We start from the raw sequence: 18,980 nt of genomic DNA on the forward strand, positions 1-18,980 counted from the left end.
AGTAATTTCAATTACGAAGATAGATAAAAGGAAAGCAAGACAAAAGCACAACTAACAGACTGTTTTGTGTGGATATGCACAGACAAAAAAATAAATAAAAAATGATGTAGGATACATACAGGGGAAAGTAAGCTATGATAATCACGAGGAATAATTTGCTGATTACATTTTAATAATAAATAAAGTCTAAGGTGTGAATTTAAATAATTTAAAAGGGAAGACAGACGTATTCTGTACATTAATGAAAATAGCTGAATAGCTGTGTCTTCTTGGTGAAGAGCAGACTAGACGGAAATGACTCCTCAGTTATTTGGACAGAGTGTTCTCATTAATTCTGTCTGCATCAAACACGTTATTTACACTAAATACCACAATCTGGCTTTAAAGAACTGTGGGCATGTGTGTGCGTGTCTTCGGGGGCAGGAAGGGGCTTTGGTCTTCCTTTCATGAAAGGTAGTCTGCTAATGAGCCAACTGGTGACTCTGATTTTGTTTAAATACTTTGATGTATATGTAGTATGCGTAAAAAATTAACAATTATTATTTTATTTAATTTTTCATCTATCATGTTGTTGATTGGATGCATGTTTTGGATTAATGACATGCTGGAAAGCAAGCCCAAATTAGTTGATAGTTGTTATGAGATGTTTGTGCTGACTCCACTTTGGTCTTGTTGGTCCAAAGTTAATTGTTAAAGAAGTCTTATTATTATTCACTTGCAATTATTCAAACTATGCTCCCATATTTTTAAGAAGAAGTACATTTCAGGCCATACTTGTTCAATAGTTTTCTGATTAAACTGCCATAAACATTCATATTTAACATACTAACTGAGGCCAACAGATGTTATTTTCTTTGAGTGGTGCACAGCTGGATCTTGCTGTGAACTTACTTTTACAGTCACTGCTGGGAAGATTTTATATTTGTCACTGTAAAATGATGGAGTCCAGACTGTTTGGAAATGGACTCCTAATTCTTCCCAGATCGATGGGCTGCAGCGTTTGCTTCTACAAGAACCTTAATGTCTCAACACATGCTGCTCCGAACCAGCAAGCTGCCAAAACATCTTCATCAATAATATGATCATACCATGTTGATCATGTTCATTTCATTATCAGATGCTTGAGCTACATTCAACCTTGCTTCAATATGACTCAACTTACTTTTGTAATGTTGGTAGTTGTTTTTACGTGATTAATGTCTTCAACTGTAAATTTGGGAGATGCAGGGAACCAGTAACCAGCAGCTCAGCGTCACCTACAGTATTAGCCATTCAGTTCCGGTCTATTTTGCGCATGTGTCATATGCATGGTGGTACATTACATGTGAAACGATGTGTGCACATTTAACCACATGAGATGTTAGTGTGAAAATATATTACAGTTGGTGAATCACGAACCTTGAATATTATGCGACAGCTGATCTGCAAAATCACCCATGTGTTTTGAGGAGCAGTTTTGACGCCTCTTTTGCCTCGTGATGCAAGGTGCGAATGTTGTGAATGGCAGGGACAAACCAGCTGGTACACGCCAACCTTATTTCATCAAGGTTAGCCGTGGCTACAAGCTCCTTCAGCCGATACTTTGCACAACTGCAGTTCTTAAGCAATACTGAACCTGGTAAAAAAAAAAAATCAGTATAGGCAGGTCACCCTCACTGAAAAGCGACCAGGAAATTTGCAGTTGGTGCATCTCTAGTTAATTGTTATTTATGATTAGTTATATTATAATTTTGTTTTTTGATCTAAATGTTCTCCCCGTGCTTGCAGGGTTACATCAGAAATTACATCCGTTATACAACCTGTGCCAAATCAACATGCATATTGTGATGCTCTGTTATGTTGACCCCTCTACAAAGAGGGAATAAGAACTTTGTAACTCTGTTTTAAAAATACACCTTTAAGTACTTAATGCAATAAACTTTTTTTCAGGCTGTTTTTTTTTTTTTTTTTTTTAGGAAAAAATATTGACATGATGTCACGGATCATCTGTTGTTCATTTCAAATTATATTTAACTACTTTTTAAGAAATCCAAAGGAGGTTTTGCATTTTTGTTTTAGCTCTGGGCTACCCTGACAGGATAAATATCTTTTACTTCCTGTCCAAGATTTAATCTTGTTTGGTCTGCTGCTTTTACAGTCTCGTTTCTCTTCCTCACTTCCTCCATTATTACTTTCTTTGGTGTCCTAGTTGCTTCTGACCTGATGCTCACTGTCGCTCTGTAAGCATCGTCTTAGGCTTGAGTTATGGTTCTGCGTCAAAATGACGCCGTGCCTACGCCGTAGGGTACGCTTCGACGCAGACGACACGCCGTCACTGACACCGTCACTGACGCCGTCACTGACGTGCACCTCACAAAAATTGTAACTACGCATCGAGGCGACGCAGACCAAACGCAGACGAGAGGGCTGTGATTGGTTCGCTTGGTAGCAACGGATTTCCGGTTTGAAGCAGTCGTGAACTTTCAGCGCTCTTTTCTTCGTGTATGTGTCATTTTTTTGGTTTTGGTTTTTTGCACAATAGTTGTCCTTATCTCTTTGATTAACTGTGACCGGAAAAAGTCGGATAAACCATTCAGGAAAAGATTGCGAATTAGCGGTCACGGGGAGTACTGCACCGCGGCGAAATGGAGTGACGGAGAAGTCCGAAGGGTTCACGACGCCGTCACGGCGAGGGCGTGTGCACGGCGTCAATTTGACGCAGAACCATAACTCAGGCTTTATAGTCATCGCTGACCATCATCGTGAGTTATGCACTTGAAGTGAAACTAATATTGAAACATGAAAATACTCCTGTAGTGTGTCTTTAAGAACTGGTAAAGACCAGGGCTGCGTCCGAAACCCCACACTTCCACCCTAATGAGTATGCAAAATGAGTATGCAAGATTTTTTAGTGCGTCCGAAACATTAGAACGTACTCAATAGTATTTTCTATCCATACTCATTCCGGAGAAATGTATTAGTGTGGATGGACGGACACTAGCTGAGCAGAAACTTCCCACAATGCAATGCAGCGGCGTTTGGTTGCTAAGTGATACAGATATGTCATAAGTATAATAATATTATTATATAATATTAATATTATAATATTTGTATATAATAATATTATATATTGTCATCTTGTTTGGGTCAGAACAAAAGGGAAATAGCGGAGCGTTGCTGCTACTGCTGCTGTGACACGTCACTTCCTCCAAACGGCAGGAAGTGACGTGTGCGCTCTAAATACTACGTCCGAATGAATGCATAATACTGATATTTACTCAAAAGTGCGCAGAACTTAAGTATACTTTTTAGTATATACTTCTTAGTATGGCATTTCGGACGCACCGCAGGTCATTTTTTCAAATACGTTCTGATTTGTAAAATAATTTCAGTTTAAAGATGTTGTCATTTCTTTTTCACTATTATATATTACAACCAAGAACACACAGTCCGTATTCTTCCATTCCTCATTCGTACTATTTAGAGATGGCAAAGATAGTATATTAAATAACAAGACTGTGTTTGGCTCAGAGGTGCATCAGCAATGACAAACCTCTACCTACTTACTAGCAGGACAGCAAAGCCTTCTGCAATGTCACCAATGTGCAATGTGAAGAAGCAGAAGCCTCTGACACAGCACTTTCAAGCCAAAGGCAGGACTTTTTCTGTTTTGAGGCAGAATGGCGATGCATTCTCTAGCGGCCCTGTTTCTCCTCAGAAGGCAGCAACAAGGGTGGAACAAAACGAGAGACAAGCTCTGGGGGCAAAGGTGAGACAGCATAGTGGAACTCACTGCTCCAGAAAGTTGCCATGCTGTGTGTAAACAAGAGGTAACAGTGGCGGCTTAACGAGGACAGCTTTTTTTCACAAATATGACATGACTGCTGTGTGAAAACGACTAGAGAGACAAGAAGTATTCTGTGTAATGGGTTCAGGGACTGAATTAGGGTGTAATTGTTCAGCCGTTAAAAGAAGGTGAGTGTGGTAGAGAACAGGTGTAAAAGGAAGAGCAGGCGTGGAGGGATGTGCAATAACAGACACAGACGCCGATGTGTAACACATCACGCCCAAAGTTTCTACATTGTCAACATGCTATCGTACAGCACAGGGAACACAGCCATGCCAAATCTGTTTACTTCAAAATCAACGAGTAAAGGCAAGCAACAGCGGCAGAAAAAGGGGTCTTCTCAAAACATTGGTGTGTGTATCTTCTATCTTTACATCCACTTCTTTACTGGAAGTTCTGCAAGACGACTGCCTATGCAGTGGGTGTGCCACATCATGGTTAGTGTTGCCACAGCAAAGCAGGTTTGGGGGAAAAAAAAGGAGAAAAAAAGAAGAAATAGAAGAAAAAAACACAAGCAAACAACACACATGTGGGATGTTCTCTTGTGCTTTTGAGCAGCAAAAGATCTACAGGGTCCCAAAAAATGCTGGAATGTCTTTTGTTGTGTTTTCTTTTAATTCTATTTAAATATCACATGCGACTTTAACCACCAGGATCTCTCTTTCTTATTTAGTTTTCACCAGCATTCCTATCAGCGTTATTTAGATGATGCTTACAAAGACACACACTGGGATGAGAAGGTAAGTAGTGCTGCTTCAAAACACATAAATCAAAACTATTTGGCATGTGGTAAACTTCCTGTAATTATGCTTCCTCAGAGATTTCATGGATTATTTTTGATATATTAAACCCAAATCACATATGAGAAAAATCAAAGTTGGGTTTGCTCAGTAAGATAAAGAATAAAACAAAAACAAAAAAAAATGGCTTTTACTTAATTACAAAATAATGAGCGTAAAGTTGTTGTTTTTTTAATTTGTACACATCCTGAGATGCTGACTTGACTAATTGACAGTGAAAGTATAAGCCAAGAACTGCAGAGAATCGTCATTACACATATTTTTTCCATGATCATAATGAACTAATTTACTGTACGCTCTTCTCCAGACTTCCCAGGCCATCTTGAGTTGTAAATTATTTAGCATGTCTGTAAGATTAAAACCAAATTGTCCACAACAATCCAAACTTTTTAGGAACTCTGCTTATTTTCTCCAGTGTATTTGGAAATGACATACTGAGCCTGTAACAGTCTTTGATGCTACTATTGTCATGAGACCAACTCAGCTCATAAATGACCATGGAAACTTTCAATTCAGCCATGAAAACCACCCAAAACTGGAATGGTCTGGGTTTCTTCTACCCGCCAGTCGTTATTTGTCTTTATGGCTAGAACAAGTGCATGTCTAAGAGGGCGGGTTGTGCTGGTTGGAGATTGCATGTTTCGCTCCGCCACTTTAAAGACTTATATTTTATTACTAAAAGCAAGAATGCTTTTGTTGAAGTGTGAAATGGTTTATGTATGTGTCAAAGATGTGAAAGTAAAATTAAAAACATCAAATTTTATGCAAAACAGCCAGAGTTGACAATGACTGACGGCTGTTCCTCCGCCCCGTTGTTGATGCAAAATGTAAATGCAGCCATATGTGCAGCCCAGCAAGTCTCATTAAAGTATAACACGTTTAATAATAAATCATCATGCTGGGAAATTACCAGCAGTCAGTGCAGATATGCTGATGGAAAAACATGCTTAATAGGAAAGTTCATTCTAGTATCTCATTACATAGAAGTCCTGCTCTTCTCTTAACATTTAAAACCTCTTTTATGTTCCATGAGATAACATTTACCCTGTCATAAGGCTAGCTCTATTTTCTGAGAAGTTTGCTGGTCCACTTTCTAACATTACTTTCCCAACTTGACTAGACAGGCTCTAATGTTTTAACTAGCTCACAAAAGCTCGGTGACACTGACGGGGCTTTCTGTTTGCTGCAACTCGATATCAAGGTGAAACGCAAGTAAAGATTCAAAGCAGAGTTTCAACATGTTTTGTGACTAAGATCCAGATGTTTTATAACTCTTCATTAGCTTGACTGGATTTGATGATATTCTCGAGCAAAGCGGCATGATAAAATAAACTCGTCTGTAATTCCTGAAGTGTTACAATGCCTTGGAAGTCGTCAAATTAAAGTTCCCCTTTCTTCCAGCCATTCTTGATCTGTTCAACATTTGACTCAAAGCACTTTTTTCCCTGCTGTCTGGGTTGTGCCAGGCTAATGTTTTCCAGTCGAGAATCAGCCGCTTATTCATCCTGTGCATTTTTTTTTTTTTTTTTTTTTCCTGCAAAGGGAGTTTTTACCTGAGTCAGGACAACAAAGCTGCAATAAGCTGCAAGTCTGCTTGGGGCTCCTTTGCCTGGACTGAACACTAAAGGTGCTCACTGGTTACATGTGAGGTAACAAACTTGAAAGTATGCACGCACTTTATTGTCTTTGTTTTTATTATTGAGAAAGGGGTTGCTGTATCAGCATGTAAGCACATGTTTCATTAGATTATTAGACAGTGATAAAAGTCTTTTTTTTGTATCTATAAACCTAATAAAGCTGCTGAAACGCACTAAAGGTGGGAATCATAACAGGTATGAACGTACTGCAGGTTGTTGTTTATTTTTGTGGATTATGAGCCGAGATAAAACAAGACTATTCTTGTTAACCAGTGGGGAGGATACATTAACCCTGCAGGTGCACAATATGGAGGGCTGACAAAGGATAAACCACTTTTATTTTACTCATATATCAGGGTATCAGGCAGAGGCCAACATTAGTGTAGATCTTACCAATTTAAAGGGGACTGAGTTTTTCTTTATAAATAAAGGAAGGGTGTGTTTGATCACTGTCTTTCTTGTGTTTATTCTACAAAAAAGCTTTGTTTCCTATTTACACATATAGACACTATATACACAGACACAATATGTGCACTCCACAAGTTATGTTTTGAGAAAAATAGCCATTTAAACACATTTCAGAGTTGGGATAAAACCCGATCTTCCAGAAATAGGAGGACCTACTCTCCCGACTGGTCATTGGCCGGCTCATATATATGTAATTTTGAACATAGAGCGTGACTCAAAATAACAGTTGGTAACCTGTACAGTAAATTACTTTACGACAGAAAGTGAGTCAGTGAATTGCTGAGGGGTGATTTCCCGGCTGAAGCAATGCCGACCGGTTTTTACAAAGCACTTTGGCTCCATCTATAGACATCCATCGATCAAACGTCAGAAAGACACGCTTAAACTAGAAGATGTTAAGTGTTTGGGCAAATTGTTATGATTAAAGGGAACTTAAGCGAATTACAGTACCTGGTATATCCTGAAGGGGATGTATCTGAAGCCGCCCTCCTCTGTTGGATACTCCATCAGCTTCCTGTTCATGGCCCAGAACTGGTCAAACTTATCTAAACCAAAGAAAAGGCACACAAAGAACAGAACAGCTGTAAGACACCCACTCACTGAACATGTTGATTTCTGTTCACTTGGACAGACATTTCCCAGTATGCGTCATGTCATAAACACACCAGAAAATGATTATATTTCTGAGACAAACAACACTTATCAGTGTCTTCTGTTGGATATGAAAATAAAAATAACAAAAAATGCACCTCAAATCCTCTATTGTAATTGTAAAATCTAAATTTGTATATTAATACTTTTACATTTATAATATTGTTTGGTCTGTCTTGAATGAGATAAGAAAGAAAAATAAATGTTTTACACGGGTACTTGATTCAAGTACAGCCAATTATATTCGGACAGGTTGTAGTGTCAAAACAGACATTTTTATGTTTAACGGTTTATGTAAAGCACTTTGTGTTGCATTTTTATATATGCATGAAAAGCACTATATAAATAAAGATTGATTTGATTTGAAAAAAAAAAAAAAAGAACAAGGAACAATACTTGCAGAGACTCAGAAATATCCCAATACTGTGACCCACAACACCAAAAGCATTGCTCAGGTGCTGGAGAGATCTAGAGAGTTTTAAATGAATGTCTCAATCTTGTTCAAAAAAATTTCTATAGAAGCATCAAAGTAATTATGTACCTCATAGTAGGAAGTTCAACCTAAATTCTCCTGAATGGTACAAGTACACACCCTGCTGATGCAAACTAGTATTGCTCTTAACCCTGCATGGTATCCAGTCCACTGTCATGCAGGAACAGGACTAGGCCTGTGTTGAAAAAAAATCGATTTTCCGATTCTAAATCGATTCTCTTATTAATTCCTAAAAATCGATTCTTATGTCTAAAAATCGATGATTTTTTTTATGATTTTTTTTTTTTTTTTTTCCCATCATTTTCGCCAGGTGAACTTTAATCCCAGTAGTCGGACACACAGTTTGTCATGACACTTCTGAAAAATGCCAGGTGCTTCATGGCAATATGTGTGCGTGGTGACAGAATAAATTAGATAAGCTAAAATGATTTGTTTACTGCATGAAATGTTGCAATTTCTTTCCTTTTTGCACTTTAAATGGATATTGAAAGGCCTGTTTGAGTTATTTATTTCTTATTTATTTCACGATAATTATTGTGAAATTATTATTTCACTAGTTATTTTACATCATATCATATGATTCAGGCAACAGCTCAAAAAACATTTTAAATAACACTAAGCCAAATCAATATCGAATCGGATCGAATCGAATCATGATAATCGATTCTGAATATTGAGAATCGGAATCGAATCGATTCTTGACATTTGAATCGATACCCAGCCCTAAGCAGGACTATTACAAGTTCAGCTCTCTGTCGTCTACAGAGCAGACTACTGTGTAGGTTCTTCTATCGCTTTCTCGGCATATCACTATTTAAAATATATATAATTTTTACATTACCAATTCAAAAAATGAAACTAAAATACGGTACACATTGCAGCATAACACATCCTGCTGGTGCTCATGTGGCATATGGAAATACTATGGTGACATGGTGTTTTCACCTACAGTAATGGCAATGTTATAAAAGAAAAAAACTTCACTAAATCAATAAAATGAGACACTAATAATATGAAAAAGGGAGTATGGAGTCCAGTTGTCTAAGCACAGACGAAACCCTTAGACCTAAAAGTAAACAATCAAAAGACATTAAAAACAAGAATCTCAAAAAATGTTCTAGGAAAGATACTTCACATTTCTACATTTCATCATATTGCATCATTAACTGCAGCTATTCCATAGTGGCCATCTGAAGGTACTTTTAGTGTTTCCTAAACTTGTTTCAAGGAACCATACTAAGACTATAGCTTAACTGACCAACTTTGCATTATTTTGTGCAAATTGCCTTAAAGGACAACAGTACTGCAATGAAAAAAAGGGAAAAAAAAGTATAATGTATCGGTAAGAATGATAGCAGGGCTAAATATACATATACATATATATATATTTGAATAATTAATTTCTAAACCTATGTGTAAATGTTGCTTCAGCCAAGCAATACAAAAAAATAAATCCACACAGCATGTGCTGGTTTCAAACCGTCCAGATTTTTAGTTTTTTTTCTCTCCCCAGATGAAAGTTTGAGTCCTCTCTGTTTCTGGTCTCTTTTGGATGTGAAAGTTTTGAGTTGAGATGAAGTTTCATCTCTCAGTTTCATGTCTTTAAAGACCAACTCCTTCTTTTCGGGATCAATTCAAAAGCTTTGGTTGCTTTCTGTTCAATTGAATTAAAAAAAAAAAAAATCCCACTAATTACATTTTTAACTTTTCCAACCACCTTTGATCGTCATCTATTAATCTCTCGCCTCAATTAACTTCTTGTTCAAATTTTGCATTAAGATGTCAGCTTTCTCTCCATTTCACACAATGAGATGTAAGGGGAAAGTGAAAGAGAGTTCAGCAGCTGACGTTTTGCCGGATTAAAACCCTTGGGTTTTGCTGCGAATTAGTTCGAAACCTTCTCACAGGCATATGCATTAGTGACTAATAACACATGAAGCAAACATTTTACTAATCATCTCCAGTATGTTTGGGACTTTTCCTAAATATAATAACTTATCCTAACATAACTAAAAACAGGTTAAAAACAAATTATTGATTAAGGGAAATCATTATGCCTAAATATAATTACTGTGAACATGCACACTAACTTTTTCTTTCAATTAATCTGGCAACAAGTAGTTGTAGTTACTTTAAACACATGAGTGGAACTGTTATTATCTCACAGCAGAAGCATTTCTCTTAACATCTACCAGTGCCGTATGAAATGATTCTCCAAAAGCAGTAAATCCAATCTACCTTGTATGAATTAATATTACATGAAACATAAGTTCTTTTCAATTTTCTAAAATGCAATAAAACTTTTGTCAACCCAATAGTGCCAAATGTATCACATTTGATACCTGTGTTTGCCAGACTTTTGCATCACTCACATAACCTAAACCACAAAAACACTTTTTTTGTAAAATTAAAAAATAAAATCTAAGTTATTGTCGTCACCTGATTGCCATATAATTTATTATTATTCATAATAATAGACAGGACAGTGCCAGACTTCATTCATGCACAACTCACAACAGTGTACAGTGGCTTCACAGACAAATGCGTTTGCTTGACTGGCCTGTCTCCTATCCACATCCATTTACGGTACTATTAAATATATATTTGTTCATATTTTTCTTACTTAGAATCGAGCTGGTGGGTGACAATAATAAAATGTACCATATTGTGTGTTTCCTGAGTTTCATATGTTCAAAATTGACTTAAATTGTAATATACTCATATCAGTTTTCAGGCTCATTTTAAGAAGTGGATAAATTAATAAACTTTCAATAAAAGATTTGGAATAAAAAAAGAGGCTGGGTATTGCAGCTACAGATGAAAACAAAACAAATGCACTATTGAATGGTGCCATGTCACACGTGGGTGGGGTATAATTGTCTCGTTTAACCAAGTGGTAAAGAGGTAAAGCCACAGATTTGTTTTCTTTATTGTTGTAATCTGTGCTTTGAATAAATCTGACATTGTTTATTATAAAACAGACTGATTTATTGATTGTGTATTTGAAAAATACATGAGAACAGGACCTTGAAAAAAATAATCGCATATTAAATCGCAATCGCAATATTGTGGAAAGAAATCGCAATTAGATTATTTTCAAAAATCGTTCAGCCCTAATCTAAATCCCAGGAAACCTGCCTGCAGCATGTGTTTATCTCATCTGTTTGGTTGCGTGCGCTGAACCAGTAAAAATACACATCCAAGAAATGACTAAATCTTTTTCGGATGAAAAATATGAAGGTTTTCCAGGGAACAACTTATGGATGACTCCTCACACCAATTAGTGTGTGTGTGTGTGTAACCATGTGAGAATCTGTGTGTAGGTGGATGATTTGCAGGGGAAACACACATGTGGATGTAGGTGTTATTAACTAATGTGTCAGTGTAGGATTGTGTGTCAGTGCCCATGGCCTTTCTTCTTGAAAATGTTTTCTCACCATTCTGCAGGCCCATCCACAGCTGTTTATGGTCTTTTTTCTGCATGTCGTTAACAACTTGACTCTTGTGCTTCAGGGCGTCAGCCTCCTTGATGCTGGACATAAAGTGAGCTTCTATCACAGAGTTGGACGGGCAGTGGAGTAGGTCACCATCTGGGAATTTCTGGCACACATTCACAAGCAAACACTTTATTTATATCTGGATTATTGTTGGCCACTAAAGTGAAGAAGAAATCCAAAAGAAAGTGGTGAAAATAATACAAAAAGCAGAAGTAAATTCATGTTTTCATTCATTTGGTTATAGGGTTCTGTCCAGCAGTTCTTGTGAATTCATTTTCATTTTAAGTCCTCACCAACTCCTGCAAATCATTTCTGACTATTTAACTTCCAACTAATGTTTTTTCTTCACAAATGACTCACTAATTCGGTCTCCAATGCTTTTAACAATGGTTTTAGAACATGTCTACTACCGCTGGATACATAGTAGACACAAACCAAATCTAAGAAATGTGTTGTAGTGTCTAAACTATGTTAAAAAGACTAATGCCTCAACATAGAGCTGCAGAGTATTCAACCTTTCACGGCTTTTACCTTAAAGTGCACAGTGATGCTCCAGGGTAAGACTGTGTTAGAGGCGTGCAGGTCAAACAAAGCTCCAATTGGACAGTGCCTTGAACCCAGAAAGAGAACATTATGTTTACAGAGAAATCCTTTTCCGTCAGTGGTCAGTTCAACATAACAGTGAATAATTGAGGCAAGAGACCAGTTTTACATCCGAGTGAATATATTTCATCTTACTCACTGTATGGCATATTCTATTATAGTTATTGGGGAGTTAGTTTAGTTTAGTTTTAGTTTATTGTTTTGCACAGTTTTTAAAAAATATACAGGAAATATCAATGATAAACACTATAGGTGCAGGAAGAGGCAAAAAACCTAATGGGCTTATTTGAAGCCTCCACCGAAGATATTACAATTTCATGTCAAGATTAACATACAAAAAACAGAAAGTATAACTACACAAAAGTGATGGCAAACTAATAATGCAATATATAAATAATAAAGAATAAAGACAAAAAATAAGTGTGTGTGAGTGTGCATGGGATATTGTTTTTACAACTTATATTATATTGATTCCTGAGCAAATAAGACTGTACATGTCACTATGAGTGAAACACAAAAAAAACAAAAAAACAAAAAGAACATGGATACATGAACAACAATACATTGGGAAAACAGTTACAAAACAGCAGTCAAGTGGTCCTTCAAACGTCTTTTGTAATATTTCAGAGAGGACGAGCTCTTTGCCAAGTGGGAAAAATCATTCCACAATTTAGTCCCTAAATCTCACCGAAAATTGACCTCTGCAAGTGAGAAATTTAGGAGGATGAAGATCTGAGGATTGTCGAGTTGAATAAGAATGAATCTCTGAATTTAATTTAAAGTAAGTCTTGAACTGTCCAGGAATATTACCTTCACTTGAATTTAGCTTATAAATAAAAACGCATATCTGAAAAATATTGATATCATAAATAGTAAGAATCTGGAGTTTTTGAAATAAAGGAGTAGATGAAGCGAGTGACTCTGATCGAGTTGCAATCCTAACAAAACGTTTCTGTAGGACCAGAATTTTGTGAAGATTTGTAGGAAAAGTATTTGCCCAAACTATGTTACAATATGAGAGATAAGGATAAATTAAACTATAATAAAGTGTAAGGAGACAACTCGTCGTGACAAGATGACTAACACGCCTTATATTAAATAAGAATTAAATTAGAATATCTCCGTAAAATTAATTTTATATTAAAAAAAACTACTTATATTGTAACCAGCCTTTTGTATCAGAATGTTGGTTATTATATCAGTAATCTTTCTTCAGTGCCAATAAAGAGAACTTTTGTTGTTGGCTTCTCATCTTCAATATTTGAGAGCATAGTTGAGATTTTACTCAAACAAATGTTCTTTAGTCACTTCCTGGTAGCAGAACAAGGTGAATCTTTAATGTTTCATTCAGAAGAAGTTCTGTTGTCCATGTTTTACTTCTCCAAAGCCTGTGTGTGTTTTCCAAGATATTTTAATAAGACAAATAAGTTGTCCCAGTTTGCACACAAATTACAAAATTACAAAAAAACAAGAAAGAGAAACTAAAAACTGTAAAACAGTCATAATTGTATATATTTTACATGCAAACCCATGATTAAATTGGTGTCAGCTGTTTTTTTTTAAGAATAATTTCAATGACTTTGCAATGATTCATTGTTTGTGTTGCCATAGTGACACCTTGTGGTTGTAATCTGTGCCTGCTTTCTCTTGAGTGTCTCAGCTGCTGTTCACGGGGAGATCAGAAGAAAAAGTAACTGTGAATATGACCGTATCTTATGTGGTCTCTGACAATGAATGGTCCTTCAGAGATTTAACTTCATGTGGCAATAAATCAAGGATAACTGTGTTGTATTAAATATACTGAAAATCGAATTTAGTTTAAAGGAATGTATGGTGTCAAATTGATTTCAAATGTACAGAGTACAATAAAACATGGTCAGAAGCAAGGTGTTATTATTCTAAAAGGTTCTCTTAATTCTGCAATAACAATTGATGAATACAGTATGTCCAAACCGCTGAGCTGAGTCAACATTAAATCATTTAATTTGAGGGTGATTCGTTAGCTTTAAGTGAAAAGAGGGAATGAAGACTAATATGAAAAATGCCCTATGTCATTCTCTTAGCGTGTTTTTGCACTACAAAATACAGTACAGTCATGCAACAAAGAAAAGTAACAACCAACACCTCTCTGAACTCACCCCTCCCTAAAATGTTCTGCTGACAGTATTAGTAAGACTAGTTCATCCAACAGTCACTTGCTCACCATTTGAGGGGTGTTCCTTCATACTCAAACCACATCTCCTCCACGTCCTCCGGCCTCATCACTTTGAGAAAATGTTTTTTCACCTTGTCTGTGACCAGAGGCAGGTAGCTCACCCTGGGTAGCAGCAGCTGACGAGTCAACGGGAGAGAGAAAAAGACTTTATTCAAAAAGCTGCAATGGTATTTTAGGAAAGAATCTGTGTCTTTCTGCAACTGCTTTAACTTGAACAAACATGAATATATCCTCCCTGTCTGTTCGTTTGCATGTTCACAGACAATCTCACAGTTTTATGAAATACCCTGTAAATTATGAAGTAAATACTGAAAAGAGCTGCAGAAAAATCACCATTTCCTACAGTGCAGTTATCAGTTGAGGAATTGTGTATATGTACAATTGTCAATCTGTCAAAACTGTTATCAGCACTGGATATACACGGTCAACCCTAATAAAGCAGAGCTGCAATCTTCATGTGCATCTGTATTTTTTATGGTACATGTCAGTTATGTGGCACAGATTTAATGACAGGCTTATAGGTTCTGCTTTTGTACTTTAATTTCTTAAGTCACAAGCAGACAGGTCAATAGACGGATAGATAAATAGATAAGATAGATACCAAAAGGATAAAACTATTTACAACACTGAGTTCAAAGGATAACCTTTATATAAATTTACAAAATCACATTCTTCCTACCAAGGTGTGCGAGATTTCCAATTACAGGACTGTCTCAGAAAATTAGAATATTGTGATAAAGTTCTTTATTTTCTGTAATGCAATTAAAAAAACAAAAATGTCATACATTCTGGATTCATTACAAACCAACTGAAATATTGCAAGCCTTTTATTATTTTAATATTGCTGATTATGGCTTACAGTTTAAGAATAAGATTCCCAGAATATTCTAATTTTTTGAGATAGGATATTTGAGTTTTCTTAAACTGTAAGCCATGATCAGCAATATTAAAATAATAAAAGGCTTGGAATATTTCAGTTGATTTGTAACAAATCCAGAATGTATGACATTTTTGCATTACAGAAAATAAAGGACTTTATCACAATATTCTAATTTTCTGAGACAGTCCTGTATAGGTTAAATAAAGTAATAAGAGGTAACAATAACAGAGCTCAGGAATGTTTTTGGCTGGGCAGACGTGATTTTTTTTTAAAACACGAGATTGAGGAAACAGTAAGAAAACTATGCCTGACATGCTGCATCTTCTCCCAGCTGCCAGTTAGCAGAAGCAAAAATAATTCTGATGAAATGTGCCAATCACTAACAAAAGATAAGAAATGACCATGTCTTAGAGGGGTTTTTTTTTATTATTATTTTCTGCGACAACATTTTTCCTTGCAGAATGAGGCCTAGACTGTGCAGGTTTTTCAGCGTGCATGAGGGAGACTTTCAAAATCGAAACGTAGGAGGGCACGTGTGATGTGAGAGTAACCGTCGTATTACTCACATAGTAGGGCTCTGCCTCTCTGTCGGTCCCCTCATCCGGGTTCAGTGTGAAGCAGGTGGGGATGCGGCCGAACCAAACGTCTCGCAACACGTCCTTGTCATCTGCCATGCTGTTGCTTCTCCCAGAGGCACATCAAGAATAAACTCCCCAAACACAGAAGCCCGTGTCCAAAGGTGGACAGCTCCCTGTGGTCGCAATCAGACAGAGAAATAATATTAATGATGATAATACATTTTATTTATAACGCACTTTATATTATATTTCATCTTACTCACTGTATGACATGTTCTATTATAGTTATTGGGGAGTTAAATTAGAAAATCTCCGTGAAATTAATTTGAATTTTTAAGACAACTACTTATATTGTAACCGGCCTTTTGTATCAAATGAGATTGGTTATTATATCAGTAATCCTTCTTTAGAGTGTCAATAAAGAGAACTTTTGTGAGTTTTTCTGATGTTGGCTTCTCGTCTTCAATACTTAAGAACATAGTTGAGATTTTACTAAAAAAATAATTCTTTAGTCACTTCCTGGTAGCAGAACAAGGTGAATCTTCCATGTTTCATTCAGGAGTTTTGTTGTCCATGTTTTACTTTTCCAAAGCCTGTGTGTGTTTTCCAAGATATTTTAATAAGACAGATGAGTTGTTCCAGTTTACAACAATTACAATAAAAAACGAGAGAAACTAAAACCAGTAAAACAGTCCTATTTTCATATATATATATATATATATATATATATATATATATATATATATATATATATATATATATATTATGCAAACACATGATTAAATTCAGCTGTTTTTTTAATAATAAAAAAAACTTTATATTTAGTCATCTCAAAGTGCTACAGAGCAGAAAAATAAAACATGAACATTTTTTTTTAATATATTTAAAAACAGAGCATTAGCTATAAGCTTTCTTAAAAAGGTGAGTTTTCAGCTCACGAGAAAGTAATGACAAAAACAATCAGAAGATTTCATTTAAATCAGCAGAGGAATATAAACAACAGCACCAGCTATATCTGTCAAAAACTGCAGGTTGAGTTATTACTAAGTCATGTAGGCAAGGCAAGTTTATTTGTATAGCACATTCAACACAAGGTAATTCAAAGTGCTTTACATCAACATTAAAAGCAGCGAGACACAATTAAACAGTAAATAACAAGGAGAATAAGAAAGGAGGTAAAATAATAAAAAGCACAAGTTGTTACAAAGTAAGGGCAGTAGAGTCAAGCAGGTAAGTATTTAATTTAAGATACGCTTCAGTAAACAGTAATGTTTTTAGCTCTGGTTTAAAGGAGCTGAGGAGGAAGAGGAAGGGACTTGAATTGTCAAACTACGCAACTGTAACATCTAAACTGACGTTAGCTTGAGGGCTACGTAGGCTAACTTAGCACATTTAGCAAAAAAATGGTTTAAAATGAGCCAATGTGCTCAAATCCTTGACTTTATCAATGCTTCTATCGATCGGATTTTTATGGTGCGCGAGTAAATGGTGGGTTTGTGTCAGAAAGGCTTACTCTGTCTTGGTGTTTCTCCGTCAGCTTGAATGGAGGAAGAGCTCGCTGGTGTTGTTGCTCTGCAGAGACATGTGTGCCTGAACCGCTGCCGCCTGCTGGCGCTGGCGAGCTGGCGGCCGCCATCTTGGAGCGGGCACCCGCTCCACTCAGTGTCATCCGTCTGGCTGGCGCAAAGAATATCTATTGCAGTAGTTCAAACATTAAGAATGTTGTGTACACATATATTCATATAAAAATTTTAACATTGAGTTTTTTGTCAAGATGAATTGGCACTAGCCTTGAAAAAGGTCATGTGTTGCAACAATGATTCATATTAAAATTAATGAATTTCCTTAACATCTTGACATCTTTTTTTTTTTACAAGTTTTCAGTATTTTACAAAAATTGTTGTTTTTTTAATTACATTTCATAAAATGTACATCAGTCAAACTTTGTTTGTATATAATAATGGAAATATAAATACAAATGTGTTGCAATCTTACACACTACAAGATAGGCTACTTGGGAAATCATGCCAGATAGAAGAAGATTGATTTAAAAACATTTAGAGTGATTTCAAAACCAGAGTCCTGGTCGGACGGTCGCACCACAATGCATAAAACAACAAAATCACAAATATCTAGTTTTTTTTTTTAAATTCAAGTGAGTCCATATGTGGAACAGATAGGTCATATATATGGTATTTTCTTATCCATTTAAACCTTTTTTGAATTGAAAAAAAATCTGTTTTTCAAAAAATATAGACGTCACGTCATTGACCCATAAGACGGAAACAGGAGTGGTGTCTTGTTTCGTGTCGTGTCAGCGCATTTAATCAGTCACAACTCGCAGAATACAAAACTGATTTTCACGGGGGGGATTTTCTGAAAACATACATACACACACACACACACACACACACACACACACACACACACACACACACACACACACACACACACACACATATATGTGGATACACATATATATATATATAACTCACGATTCAATACTGTGGCGATATGTGGCCCGTGATAACGATAATATCACGATATATACGATATTCGATATATTGTAAGAAATTTCATCAACGATATATATCACGATATATATGTGACTGAAAAAGAAAAAATGAAAAGGAAAACGTCTGTAGTTATGCATTTAGTCAATGCCAAAACTTCATACAATGTACAAAGAAAGTGCATTTGTATAGAGCCTCACTTCCTCCTAGGCTTGTAAATGTAAACACTGTACAGCTGGACAAATTAAAGTGCATGAACATTAATAACATGTTTTATATAAACCAGGACAGTGCACTGCTTTGTTTCTAATACTGAAAAGTCAGTAAGCAACTTAATTTTGCATAGTACCTCACTGCCTCCTAGTCTTGTAAAAGTAAACACTGTACAGCTGGACAAATTGAAGTGCATGAACAATAGTGCGGTGACAACTGTGTAAATCCATTATGTGTGTAAAGCCTGTACCAATAGGCTATACAGCAGGGCAACTGGGTTGGTTTTAGTTAGGACGCGTGCTTTTAAATGAATTCAAAAGCTCAGACATGGGATCCAGGTAGGATATGCCAATCCAATTATTCCATATGCAGCAGCACTCAAAACGAACATAAATCCACTGCTTAAACGTATAAACATAAACTTGTGACTGAATGCCAGTGTCTGTCTTGCACGTCTTGCACGGTCGAAAACTGTCTGTCTTCCCCCTGTCGCACCTGAGAGCAATCACCACCCAGGAAGGTAATAATGGTTTCTATGACAACCACCCACCAAGACTGATTGACAGGTTGAACATGACGTCACCATAAGGGGGATGACAATTCATA

The 18,980-nt window shown here is 36.2% G+C and overlaps 1 protein-coding gene across 1 annotated transcript in view; it reads right to left on the reverse strand.

The window, feature by feature from the left end:
- atg5 (ATG5 autophagy related 5 homolog (S. cerevisiae)) overlaps positions 1–17,257 on the reverse strand; it is a 52,821-nt gene extending 35,564 nt beyond the window's left edge. Inside the window, exons 1-6 of the mRNA XM_061717576.1 lie at positions 17,162–17,257; positions 15,637–15,821; positions 14,179–14,306; positions 11,904–11,982; positions 11,313–11,475; positions 7,182–7,276 (exon numbers count right to left, since the gene is read on the reverse strand). Of these exons, the coding sequence (XP_061573560.1) occupies positions 7,182–7,276; positions 11,313–11,475; positions 11,904–11,982; positions 14,179–14,306; positions 15,637–15,744 (573 nt within the window). The 5' untranslated portion in view covers positions 15,745–15,821; positions 17,162–17,257. The remainder of the gene's footprint in view (positions 1–7,181; positions 7,277–11,312; positions 11,476–11,903; positions 11,983–14,178; positions 14,307–15,636; positions 15,822–17,161) is intronic.
- Positions 17,258–18,980: the final 1,723 nt, after the last annotated feature.

The sequence above is a fragment of the Cololabis saira genome, chromosome 3 (assembly GCF_033807715.1).
Source record: "Cololabis saira isolate AMF1-May2022 chromosome 3, fColSai1.1, whole genome shotgun sequence".
NCBI lineage: Eukaryota > Metazoa > Chordata > Actinopteri > Beloniformes > Belonidae > Cololabis > Cololabis saira.